Source organism: Geotrypetes seraphini, chromosome 4, assembly GCF_902459505.1.
Source record: "Geotrypetes seraphini chromosome 4, aGeoSer1.1, whole genome shotgun sequence".
Taxonomy (NCBI): domain Eukaryota; kingdom Metazoa; phylum Chordata; class Amphibia; order Gymnophiona; family Dermophiidae; genus Geotrypetes; species Geotrypetes seraphini.
This window is the reverse complement of record NC_047087.1, coordinates 173,343,964-173,358,024: the sequence shown is the minus strand read 5'-3', so window position 1 is coordinate 173,358,024 and position 14,061 is coordinate 173,343,964. Positions and strand designations below refer to the sequence as shown.

The window sequence follows — 14,061 nt, the reverse complement described above, 5'->3', positions numbered from 1 at the left end:
ATAGGAGATCGGGAACATAAATTGGCATTATTTGCAGATGATATTCTTTTTTATGTGACGGACCCGGAGACTACTCTTACTGAGTTGTTGGAGGTATTTGGGACATTTAGAGGTCTATCTGGTTTTACGATCAACATGGACAAGTCCGAATTTTTGAATATTTCTTTAGAGGAGGGGGAGGCGCAGAGGTTGGCAGACAACTTTCCGGTGAGGCGGGTGCTGGGACATCTTAAGTATCTTGGTATTTTGATTCCATCTGATTTATCGTGTCTTTATGATCTTAATTATTCTAGGATAGTGCGTTTAGTGCGGAGAGATTTGCAAGCTTGGAAGGGTTTGTGGTTGTCCTGGTGGGGGCGTATAGCTGTTATTAAAATGAATATCTTACCCCGTCTATTATTTTTATTCCAAACGCTGCCCATAGCGGTGCCGAGGGGACTTTTGAAGCTGTTGCATAAGGAATTTCGATATTTTATTTGGCAAGGGAAACATCCCAGGTTGAGTCAACAAGTACTTTGGTCTGCTAGGGAAGATGGGGGACGGGCAGTGCCCAATCTGCACTGGTATTACGAGGCTGCCCAACTCCGTTTTCTTCTGGATTGGAAGATCGCAGTGTTTAAACCTGGGGTTCAAATAGAACAAAGCTATGTTCCGCATTGTACACTGAATAATTGGCTGTGGATCTCTTTCTCGCTGTCAGAGCGATTGCAGGGGCAAGGGAACCCATTCTTTTGTCATTTAATACGGATGTGGGGTTCTTTATGTCAAAGGGAAAAGAGTGGTAGGGGAGTTTCCATGCTTGCTCCTATTAAGGGGGAACCGCGGTTTATGGCAGGATTGGAAAGGGGGGCGTTTCGGAAATGAGAATCTATGGGGATTCTTACATTTCGAGATGTACTTGTTGGGGGATGCTTACCTACTTTTGATGCATTGGTGACTAAGAAGCCTGGGTTAAGAGGCGAATTTTTTGCATACATGCAATTGAGACATTTTATGATCTCGGAAAGTTGGGATAAAGGGAATCCCCAGGGGACTGAATCTTTGGAAAACTTATGGCTTTTGTTGAGTAAAGTACCGAGACCGATTTCCATTCTTTATAAGTTCTTGCGCGGTAGAGTGGTGATTTCCTTTCCTTTTAAACAACAGTGGGAACGGGACCTCCAGCTGCATCTTTCTGCGGATGATTGGTCACGTATTTGTATGGAGGTACAGAAAGCATCTCATTGTATATTGGTTCAAGAAAATGCTTATAAAATCTTAACACGCTGGTACTTCACACCTGCACGGTTACATATTATGTACCCTCAAGTTTCAGACTCTTGCTGGAGATGTGGTAAGAGCCCTGGATCTTTTATGCATATTTGGTGGGACTGTGGGGTGATTCAGAAATTTTAGGTTATTGTTACACGATCTTTGACATTGTGGATCCAGGATCCATTGCAACTTTCACCTCAAGTTTGTCTGTTAGGGTTACATAATGTTAGAGATGTTCCTTGGCAGACAAAACTGGTCAGAATGGGGTTGGCGGCGGCCAAATGTCTAATAGCATTATATTGGAAGAAGTTAACCGCTCCACCAGAAGAGGAATGGTTAGAGAAATTGCGAAAACTTGCACAGATGGAATGTATAGCTGCTAAGCATTATGGTTATTATGATTTACAAAGGCGGACTTGGGACAAAATATTTCAGCACATTTAATTACTTCCTCATGTGGGGTGGGAGGGTGGGATAGAGGGTGAGGAGAGGTGTGGTTAATTGGGAGTCTTTTTGAAGGAACAACGAAAGGACTTCCTCATGGTGTTTATTTGATGGGGGATATTATTGATTATATTGGTTTACTTTATGTAGGGTGGCGGGATTGAGATATATTTCTGTTAGGGGTTTTTTTTTCCTTTTTTTTTTTTATATGCTTTGTTGAAAGATTGTAATATTACGGATTGGTTTACAAATGGTGTCTGTATTGTTTATCTTCATTATAAAAATCTAATAAAAATTGATTAAAACAAAAAAAAAAATCCTAAATGCAAATTAATTGTTTACTCTTTCAAAAGGTGCAAAGACTAGGAGACACTTGCATGGTAGTACATTAAAACAGATTTCTTCATGCCTCCTTTTTCATTTTTAAATTGTATTTTGATATTTATTTCTGTAGATTTGCGATTGCAATTGTTGGATGTGGAGAATAACCCATATCTAATCAAGGCATTGTATGGACTGCTGATGCTCCTACCCCAGAGCAGTGCCTTCCAGCTCCTGTCCCACAGGCTGCAGTGTGTTCCCAACCCCGATCTCATGCGCACTACGTGAGTACTGATATGAAACATTTGTAGACTCAGATTGAATACACAATTGGTGATTTATTCCTCACTAAAATTGGTGTCCCATAAAATTAAACCTTACATAGAGGGTAATTTTATAAGTTGCTGCCTAGTTTTAGAAAGCAAGAAGGTGCATAGATGGCTTCTTAAAGAACACTGACCAGTGGAAAAGTATGCATCATGCTTTGATGGCATGCATTGTGCCTATGAGTATGGGCGGAGTTTGGACAGAGCATGGGCAGAGTGCGTGTGTGCCCATATAAATTATACAACCAGTAGTGTCCACCTCTATATGGTGTTGATAGTTTAGTGGTAGTCTATTAAACAAGAGAGGCTAGAGGGATAATACCCATATAAATTATAGCATACTATACTGTGCGTTCTCGCTATTCGTGGCAGTGTAGCGAATCTTTGTGAACAATGAAACAGCGCATTTGTGGGAAAATAGATGTGTGGTTCCTCAGAATTGCAGAAGGTGATTAATAAATCCTATAGGAAAAACAAGGTTAGGTTCCTGCATGGAATAATTCTTGACAAAAAACATACGCATAGAACATTAAGAATGTTGCAAACATTTTTTTATTTGCAGTACTGCTTATAGTAGTAACATTTTTAAAGGAAAAATAATTGCACAGAACAGTGCAGGACAATAAATACTGTAATAATAATAATAGTTTATATACCGCAAGGCCGTAAAGTTCTATGCGGTTTGCAATAGTTAAAAATACAACAAATTGAATAAAGCTAAAAAGGTAAAAGCCAATAACTAAAATACCCTAAAAAGACCTGATTATTGCATGATAAAATTCTACAAATCAGCTACCTAAGTATTTCAAAAACAGATATGTTTTTAGATGTCTCCTAAATTCCCCATAAGTATCACTAAGCAGAAGCAATTGTTCTAGATCTTTGCCCCATAATGCTGCATGATATGAAAAAAGATATTGATGATGTTTTTTTAAGTTTACATCCTCTAACCGGCGGAAGAACAAAATTCAGGTCTAAGCTTTCTTATGTCTGTAGAGTACTGTATTGTACAACAACAGTAAACAATTAGGCCTAGATTCTTTAACCCCATTGTTGGCGGCTGCCTTAAAGTCAGCCGCTGATCACATGACAGCACCAATTAGAGAATTGCGCCTCTGGCAAAGATAGGTACCAGAAATGTAGATCAGGGTTTTCCAGGCCTATATTTTCCAATCAAATAAATAAATAAGGGGGACCACAAACTTGGTACTCTATATTGTATGAGTGATTAGAGAATGTATAGCAAATCTGATACAAAATCACTCTTTAATATTCAGATGTTACTTCTCTCAAAGATCATATCAACTTATAATAGAAAAAATATGCTCAGAGACATAGGGCTCTTTTTACTAAGGTTCGCTAGCGATTTTAGCACGCGCTGCATTGCCCCACATGCTAACCCCGTGCTACACGCCAAGAACTAACGCCAGCTCAATGCTGGCGTTAGCATCTAGCGTGCGCGCTAAAACCGCTAGCGCAGCTTAGTAAAAGGAGCTCATAGAGGCAAAAAACAAGGGGCTAACCCCCAAGAATATCGCCTCACCACCCAATCATCGCATATTAAATATATTTCAATTGATATGAAAATTTTTCAATATACTGCGTTCCCGCAATCTATCACATTCTCATGGATTCAAAAATTCCAAAATAACAAACTTATCTTGAATTGCAGGTTCTGACGTGGCCCGTTTCGATCCTGCGTCAGAGAACCAATTAGTAGATTCAAAAAGATTTTTCCGAGGTGGTGGTGTCTCTGAAACATAAAAATTAAACATTAAATTTATTTGAAGACGTTTAAAATGCAACTAGCTTATAAACTTTATAACAAGGATCATGGCTTTACAGAGGGAGCTCACCAAAAAGTACTCAAAATCATTTCAAGATGTTGCCAACAGGCTAACTTCCGCAACCAGTTTTCAACAGCAAAAGAATGTCGTGAATCTCTTTTAAATACCAGCTGATGAGCCGATGTCCAATGCCTATCCTTGACGTGAATTGCACCTCCAGAGGCACCTACCAACTCCTAACACCACTTTTGTTAGCCATGGTGTTCAGACTACACAATTAGGGCTGATACTTTTCAATGTGTGTGTGTGGGGAGAGAGACCCTCTCTCATCTAGATCAGTGTTCTTCAACCACTGGTCCATAGAAATTTCCTGCCAGTCCACAGGGCCAGCACATGCATCAGGCCCAAAACAGTGTTCTTCAACCGCCGGTCCACAGTGCGATCAGTGTGGCGTTATTTTCGAGCCAACTCCCTCTTCCTAACTGATTCAGTGCACAAAGCCACGGGCAGTGGCTCCTACGGGCATCCTGCGCCTGAACCGGAAGCCTTCTCTCTGACGTTGCAACGTCAGAGGGAAGACTTCCAGATGAGGCACGGGACGTGCAAGATGCAATTAGTACTATTATGGGGGCGGGGTCTGGGGTGGAGATTGGGTAGAGATGGGCAGGGTCTGGCCCACGACTTAGCCCAGTGTTCTTCAACCGCTGGTCCACGGACTGATGCCGGTCCACAGAATAATTCTTTTATTTCTGCCGGTCCATAGGTGTAAAAAGGTTGAAAAACACTGATCTAGATAACTTGTAAGCATAATTTCTCTTCTCTAGCTGATATTATATGTAACAGTTAATTCTCTCTTGTCTGTTAATGTAAAACTTACATTTTGCTATTGCACCTTAAACCCTAATGCGCATGTTATCTGTCTCTAGGATTTAAAATCTTTCTCTTCTGTGCGACACCCCTGCAGGTAGGGTTACCAGATTTTACTCCTGTAAAATCCGGACCCAAAGCCCCACACCCAAGTTACACCCCATTCCACCCCACCCCCTCAACCTGTTCTCTTCTTTGGAACCGCGTCAGGAGGGCATATGTGCAGATGCAACGTGATGATGTCACACACATGCACGTGACATCATCGTGTTGCATGCACATGCTCTCCCGACACGGTCCCAAGGTGGAAGCTTTTCAAAACCTGGACAAAGTGCCAGGTTTTAAAAAGCCATCAGGGCAAATCAGGAAGTCTGATAACACTATCTCTCCTCACTTATCTCCCCCTTATGTGTCTCCCCTTATGTCGTCCTGTCCCCCCTCATGATCTCTGCTCAGCTGGAAAATCCCTTGTATCTGTTCCATTCTCCTCCTCTGACAAGTCCAGACTCTGTCCCTTCTATCTTGCTGTACCGTATTCTTGGAACTGCCCGAATCCCTATGGTGGGCTCTGTCTCTGGCATTCTTCAAATCCAAGTTAAAAGCCTACTTCTTCAGGATTGCTTTCAACTCCTAAATCCTCTCACCTTGGGTTCTATATCCCCAACCCTACATGTCATGTCTGTCCAAGTTAGATTGTAAGCTCTTCTGAGCAGGGACCGTCTACTAAATGTCACTGTACAGCGCTGTGTATGCCTTTTAGTGCTATAGAAGTGATAAATAGAAGGAGGAGGCGTGATTCCAGCGCCTTTTGTTTAGGTGCTGGTAGGAACTTAAAATTTTACATTAATTGCCGTTTCAAATTGCATTTGCTAATTAACTTAGGCGCTGGTTAGAGAATTTCCCTCAAAGTGTGCTCATCAACCAATGTAATGCAACATAGTTTTTTCACCATTAGGATAAAAAGGTGCAGTACTAGAATGCTACAGTGCAATCTGGGAAACGGACATATATAGTATATAAAAACATGGTAGCATTATGAAAACATTGCTTGAAAAAAATAAACAGTTTTATACAACAATTACGTGTGTATACTGTACTGTATCATGCAATGTCAACTTCTGTCAGATCAACCTTTGGAGAGAGACAGGCTTGCAGCTCCAGAATGACAGTAGAAGATGAAGACATCAGCGCTGGTAGATTGGCATCAGCTTGATAACCTCTGGCACATGAGTTGAAGCTGGCGAGTCGTCTTCTGTCACATTAACCTCTGGTGAATGAGTCTTGTGACTTGACTGAAAAAAAACGGTGTCAGTTTTGTCTGCTTGGCTTTCTTTCTCAAGTCCTTAAGGGGCTGATTCTATAAATGGCATCTAAAAAAAATACACTGGCCGCTTGTCAATCATGCACCATTTACAGAATCATGGCTAACGGCGCCTATGTAAAATCTTAGGCACCTGAAATATAGGCAAGGGCCTACATTTCAGACACCTAAGTTTTTGGAGAATCACACTTAATGGTGCCTAACTCACGCTCTACCCATAGAAACGCCCACTTAGGCATTAGGCACCTCTAAACGCACTGCAATAGGCGCCTATCGCACGACTTAAATTTTTTAAACTAATTATTGAGGCTGTTAAGGGTATTTTGCCAATTAAGCTAGGTGCCTATGAGATGCCTAACTTTAGACGTCCGTTATAGAATCAGCCCTTAAGTATATCAGCGTAAGAGGCAAATGCAGAGCTTGCCAGATGCTTGAATTTTAGACTATACTCTCAATATGTATGCTTTGGAGGAAAGGCAGGAGAGGGGAGATATGATGACATATTAAAACTGCAGAGGGGACACCAGCGCGCTGTCAATCCTACGCCGACATTTGCATGCAGGACAAACGCGCGCCGCCGCTTCCAACACTTTGAGGCCTTCTGTTTTACGCTCTGAAGGGGGTTGTTGGGGGGGAATCCCCGACTACAGTTAGAACTCCTCACACTCCCGTTGGGGGGGGGCGCGTTAGGGGGGAAGAACACCCACAGTACACTTAAAAACTCCTGTTCTCCTTCCCGTTTTCGGTCTTCGGGAGTTTCCAGTGTAGTAGGGGGTCCCCCCACACACACCCCCAACGGGAGCACAAGGACTTCTAAGTGTAGTGGGGGGTTCCCTCCCCCACACTCCCCCTTTGAGTGTAAAAGGAAAGGCCTCAAAGCAGCGGTGCGCATTTGTCCTGCGCGCAAATGTCGGCGCGGAATTGACGGCACGCTGTTGTCTTCCACGGTTTTGACGTGTCACCATCTCTATCATATCTCCCCTCTCCCGCTTTTCCTCCAAAGCATACATATTGAGATCTTTGTCTGTCCTACCAAAACAAAGATCGAGTTATTAAATGTATTATAAATATAGATGTTTAAACATATGAAAACAAACCTCATTCAACAATTCTTATTAGCATAGCCCATGAAAATCATAAATTGCACACACCAATAAACTTCAGTCTTGTGGCTTTGTGACTTCCTGAGCAGGAAAGCAATGCTTTTCTCTAACTCCTGGATCCCCCTGGCCAATCCAGCCTCAAACGGAATTATTTACTAATGCTGAAGCCTGATTCTTGCCAGAAAAACTGTGCATTCCATCAACATAGATTCCTATTAAATTTGAGTGGATTCATCATATTGGACCACAGATGAAGGATAATAACAGACTGTGTCCACTGATTGCCAGGGTACTCAATTATGCTGACAAAGCAGCAATTTTCTAATCTAAAAGGGCAATTCTATAACTGCACACATGTTGTAATGAGCACATAGAGAAAGGGGTGAATTTAATGGTAAAATAGAATTAATAGGTGCACAAGATGAGTTTACATTTTATTTATACCCATATGATTCCAAATTAAATTTTACTGACTGTGAGCTTATTCTTGCAGCCAAGGTAGAATCACTCATTATATTTGATCTTTCACTAGTTTGCACAATTTTAGCACTGACAGAGGCAAGGGGTGACTTTCTCTGGAAACAAAACCTAACTTTATTTCAGGCACTTCAAAGGAACAACATGGCGTGGCAGAATTTATGAGCAAGGCAACCAAACAGGGAAAGGAAGCTCATCATCTTTTGAGAGACAGCAAAGGCATTGATAAGAGAGGAAAATAATAGCTTACGCTTTTCATAGGAACAAAGGGCCTGATTCTACAAATGGCACCTAAATCGGTAGGTGCCCAAGAAAATGGCGGTCTACCACATGTCAATCAAATTTAGGCACAATAACAAAGAACAGGGCATTAAGGCACCACTTGATTGACATGGTACCTACCGGCGTCTAAATAGAGAATAACACGGTGACTGTTACCAGCAACCCGCTAAAACGGGGATGAAAAAAAGCCTGGTTGCTGCTGGTAAGGGGAAGAGGCTATTCATCGCCCCATGGAGTGGTGAATGGCCTTGTCTCCGCAGTTGATTGAGGGAACGCGCGCAAAATTCTTAAAATCCAATCGCATGGTCCGAGCATCTCCCTCTCTTGCCTTTACCTTCGCTGGCGATTTTTCTCTTAACAAGGAGCCAGAGCATTTCCTGAAGTCACATGCAGCTGGCTGCCTGAAACGTCTCCTTTAACGCAACCGGAAACAGGAAGTTGCGTCAGAGCAGAGGAGACGTTTCAGGCAGCCAGCCGCAAGTGACGTCAGGAAATGCTCCGGCTGCTTGTTAAGAGAAAAATTGCCAGTGAAGGTAAGGGCAACAGAGGGAGGGAAATGCACGGACTGCGCGATCGCTAGTTGTAATACATTTAGAATAATTATCCTCCTCTACCCTGCTTTGCAAAGTAGTATAATTTGCCTTGTATTTAAATTTGGTCACTTGAACTACAACTAAACCAGTTGGTTCATATGTGCTAGGCTGGTTAATGAGCTTTTACTGGTCTGAACCAGAACCAAATCGGAACAACCACAGCTGAATCTGAACTTTGGCTGAAACAAAAGATACAGATACACTGATTAAAAAAAAGAAGAAAGAAGAACCTTTTACATGCATTTATCAGTTATCTGGAACATGTCCTTGCGCAATTGGATTTTAAGTTGCCACAAAATGATTATCAAAAGGAAGGGGAAACGATATTGATAAATAGCAAGAGGTGCTTTGGGATTTGATGCCTCACACGTTTGTTTTTGCTTATATATGCTCACTTCAGAATGGCTCTCTAGATGTGCCACATTCTCTCTGCAATTGTAAATTTCATAGAACAAACAGCATCTCACCACATCAAGAGACACAACTTAGAATGTAAAATAGTTAATAGAGAATGATTTTACAGAGCACATGGACATTGGTATCCACAATGGCAGTTATTTCTCTTTTATGATCTCAACAGGCTGATGTATGAGAGAGTGCTGTATATGGACACAAGGGGGGCAATGCCGGACACAGGAGGGAGTATACAGATACAGAGAGGCGATATTAGAAATGGGGAAAATAGGAACACAGAAGGGAGATGGTTTGTGCACATGGGATCAGATGGTTTGCAGGGACAGGGACAAGCTCATGGGGACAGGGACAAATTTTTTCCCTGTATCATTCTCTATTAGACACCAGTATATTATGCCAGGGAACCTAACACTTCCACACCCAAACTCCGCCCCTAACAACGCCTGCTTTTTGTTTAGGTGCCACTAGGTCACTTTGGGTTCCATCCCAAGGGCACTCATTTTATTTATTAGATGTCTGTATAGTGCTTACGTCAGTGGTCTCAAACTCAAACCCTTTGCAGGGCCGCATTTTGGATTTGTAGATACTTGGAGGGCCTCAGAAGAAATAGTTAATGTCTTATTATAGAAATGACAATTTTGCAACAGGTAAAACTCTTTATAGTTTATAAATCTTTCCTTTTGGCTAAATCTTAATAATATTGTAATTTATAGTTAAAGAGACATATGTCCAAGAAACTTTTGTTTTACTTTTGTGATTATGATAAACATACCGAAGGCCTCAAAATACTACCTGGCGGGCCGCATGTGGCCCCCGGGCCGTGAGTTTGAGACCACTGGCTTAGGTGGTGTAATTACAGAGGTTATGATAAGACAGATATTGATGCTTAGAAAGTGGGTTAGAGTTTAGAATTGAAAGTAGCTTCAAAGAAGTGGGCTTTGAGTCTGGATTTGAATACTGCAAGAGATGGAGCTTGCCGTATTGAATCAGACAGTTTGTTACAGGCATATGGTGCAGTAAAGTAGAAAGGAAGGAGTTTAGTTGGCTATAGAGGAGAACCGGTAAGAGAGACTTATCTGATGAAAAGAGTGCCTGGAAAGTGTGGGGAGAGGAGAAAAACAGAGGTACTGCGGAGTGAATATACTTCAGTGTTCTCCCCAGAAATTTTTTCCAGCTGGGTGGCATGAAAAAGTGGTGGGGTGGGGCGGGACGGGGAAATTTGGTGGTGGGGAAAATTAAATGTGTACTATTTTTATTAGTTAATTATTATTAATTATTTTCCAATGCTCAATATGACTTCCTTTTTTAAGGTTTGACACTTGTGCCAGACTATTTTTACTAAATTTAAGAAGTATCCAATTCTAGAAGTGAATAATTAGATATTTGCCCTCTTTCAAATGGTATAGAGGTTTAAAAAAGGGAAATGCATTAATGAAGTCATTAGGTTCAATCTAGCCATTTATTTCTGCATGAATTTAAACAACTAAAAAAAAAAAGATAAATATAGCTCATCAAGTCATACAAAAAACGGCTCTACAGCACCTCTAATAATGTTTTGATCACTAGGTTCCTTCCTGAGGTCTCACTGAGGATATGAAATAGATGCAATCCGCACTTCTAGATCTCTTCCACATAATTTATGGAGAAGTGTTACTGAGCCTTGAATGAGACCTGTGTGATTGCACTACAGCAAAATAAAAAAGTAGCAGATAAAGATCAAAGTGAGAGCTAGGGCAAAACAGTTTAGGTAAAGATGCAGGTAATAATTAGCAATATATTAAAAATATTTTATTTTTATTTGCTTATAATGTCACTTAAAAGCTGCTTGATATTAATACAACTTTAATTTAATTCTTTATAGTGTGTGTGGGGGGGGAACAACACCTACGTCAACAGTAAAGTTAGAATAGGGTCATTAAATCCAGTGGCGTACCTAGTATATATGATAGCCAGTGCTGATCATTTTTTAACAACCCCCTCCTCTATATAAAAAAGTTATTTTTAGTAATAATCAATGAGTCGCACAACAAGGGTGCACCTAGGAAAAGGCAGCATCTTTAACACTGCAGTGAGCACTAGAACACCAACACGCATTATAAAACTAAAAAGTCAAATCCTGCACAGTCAATTGATCCTGTGCAGTCGATGCTAACAGAAAGCCATGTCCATTTCATACACACAGAACACAGATACACCCTTGCCCAATATGGAATAATCACAAAATAATATGTAGACAAAAGTTAAACTGAGCCGCTAAGAAACCAGACTCTGCATACAATGCAACACCACAGAAACAGTGACACATGTCCCCTAATACTACAAAATATAAAGACAGTATATGTAAATTTGAAAAAATTGTTACATAACAATCACCACTTTACAAATTAACTGGTCGCCGTACATGAAGAAGGACACGGTACTACTCGAAAGGGTCCAGAGAAGAGTGACTAAAATGGTTAAGGGGCTGGAGGAGTTGCCTTACAGTGAGAGATTAAAGAAACTGGGTTTCTTCTCCCTTGAAAAGAGGAGAGTGAGAGGGGACATGATCGAAACATTCAAGATAATGAAGGGAATAGACTTAGTAGATAAAGACAGGTTGTTCACCCTCTCCAAGGTAGAGAGAATGAGAGGGCACTCTCTAAAGTTGAAAGGGGATAGATTCTGTACAAATGTAAGGAAGTTCTTCTTCACCCAGAGAGTGGTAGAAAACTGGAACGCTCTTCAGGAAGCTGTTACAGGGGAAAACACCTTCCAGGGATTTAAGACAAAGTTAGACAAGTTTCTGCTGAACCAGAACGTACGCAGGTAAGGCTAGTCTCAGTTAGGGCACTGGTCTTTTTACCTAAGGGCCACCGCGCGAGTGGACTGCTGGGCATGATGGACCACTGGTCTGACCCAGCAGCGGCAATTCTTATGTTCTTATGAAATAAAACAAATAATGAGAAATAAGAAAATACCATTTTATTGAACTAATCCATTTTTCAATTAATAGTAATTAGCTTTCAGAGGCCAACTCTTTCTTCAAGACAGTACAGTATACTGCTGTTATGGTTTCCTGTCCTGACCTGAGGAAAGGAGTTTAGTCCAAAAAAATAGCCTTATTTCCATTTCCTATTGATAAAACTTTAATCAATACTGTTACAATACTATTTGATTCTACGTAAAGCAACAACAAAAAATTTTTTTTCTACCTTTTGTCATTTCTGCTTTAATCATCTTCTCTTCGCTCTCTTCTTTCTATTCAGCGTTTGTCCTCTCTCCCTTCCATGCAACATCTGTCCTCTCTCTTTGCCCCTTCCACCGAGCCTCTGCCCTCTCTCTCTCTACCTCTTCTATCTACTGTCCACCCTCTCTCTGCCCCTTACATCCACTGTCCACCCTCTCTCTCTCTTCCATATGGCATCTTCCCTCTTTCTGAGTCCCTTTAATAAACTGTATATCCTGTGCCCTTTCTCTCCTTTGTACATGATTCATTTCAGCTTCACCCCCCTCTCGATTTTTTGCTCCACCCCCTCTCCTATGCTCTGGCATCTCTCTCTTCTCCTTTCCTTCCCTTCCCTCCCCCCATGCCCTGGCATCGCTCTCCTCCTTGCTCTGGCACCTCCTCTCCTTTCCCTCTGGTCTGGCATTTTATGTCTCCTTAGTTTCCCTTCTGTCCCCCATGCCCTGGCATCTCTCTCCTCTCCTTCCATCTCCCCCTCCATTATCTGGCATCTCTTCTCCTTCCTTTCTCTCCCTCCTTCCTTCTGGCATCTGTCTCCTTCCCCCCCATATGCCCTGACATCTCTCTCCCCCTCTATGGTCTGGTATCTCCTTTCCTTTCCCTCCCTCCCACGGTCTTGGCATCTCTTTCCTCTCCTCTCCCTTCCCTGGTCTTCTTTCTCCCTCCTTCCCTACCCCCCATCTGGGTGCAACAGCATTTCTCTTTCCCCTCCCCCCCAATTGGATGCAGCAGCAGCAGCAGCATTTCTTTTCCTCCTCCCCCCCAATTGGTTACAGCAGCATTTTTCTTCCTCCTCCCCCCCCAACTGGGTGCAGCAGCATTTCTCTTCCCTTCCTCCCCACACACCCATCGGCAGATTCACTACAGACAGACTAAGGCACGTTGTAAGTTTCCCTCCGTCGCTGACCTATCTCCCATAGGTCAGTGATGGAGGGAAGCTTACAATTTGCTGCTCTTGCTTGCTTCGGGCCTTCCTCGTTGCCGGGTCCTGCCTTCGTGGAAACAGAAAATAGGCAGGACCTGGCAGTGAGAAAGGCTCTAAGCAAGCAAGAGCAGCAAGTTGTAATCTTCCCTCCATCGCTGACCTATTTCCCGCATGCTCCCGGGCTTTAATGGTACCACCGGCTTCCCTTCTCTTCACTACCCCCCGGCACGTGCAGTGGTACCGTTAGAGCCCCAGAGCACGGATTCAAGTCACTTGCTGCCTTTTTTTTTTTTTTTTTAAAGTCAGGCGGGAGTCACACTGAGGCGGCTCTTCAGGCTGTGCTGAGTCAGCCTGGGGAATCCCCAAGCCGGTGAGAGGGTTTTATTTTTTTTTTTTAAATGAGCAGCGGCGGCAGCAGGATTTGTGACAGATGATAGCTGGGCGCTCACCTAAATTATCCGGCTAAAAGGCTCTAGGGAGAATACTGCACTTATAGGTCAGTAAGAGGAGTTTGAACTGAATGCGGAAATGGATAGGGAGCCAATGAAGTCACTTGAGGGGGCAATGTGATGTTGGCAGAATATGAGGCATTAGCATAGTGACGTTGGTGGAATATGAGGCGTGCAGCAGAGTTCTGAACAGATTGAAAGGGAGAGAGATGGTTTAGCAAAAGGCCAGTGAGAAGTAGGTTGCAGTAGTCTAGGCGAGAAGTGATGAGGGTATG

General features: G+C 42.3%; 1 protein-coding gene across 5 annotated transcripts in view; it reads left to right on the top strand.

The window, feature by feature from the left end:
• Positions 1-14,061, top strand: part of VAC14 (VAC14 component of PIKFYVE complex) — a 419,381-nt gene that overhangs the window by 367,830 nt on the left and 37,490 nt on the right. For all 5 annotated transcript variants that reach the window (XM_033943353.1, XM_033943355.1, XM_033943354.1 and 2 more), the window contains one exon: positions 2,153-2,303. In XM_033943353.1, the coding sequence (XP_033799244.1) occupies positions 2,153-2,303 (151 nt within the window). The remainder of the gene's footprint in view (positions 1-2,152; positions 2,304-14,061) is intronic.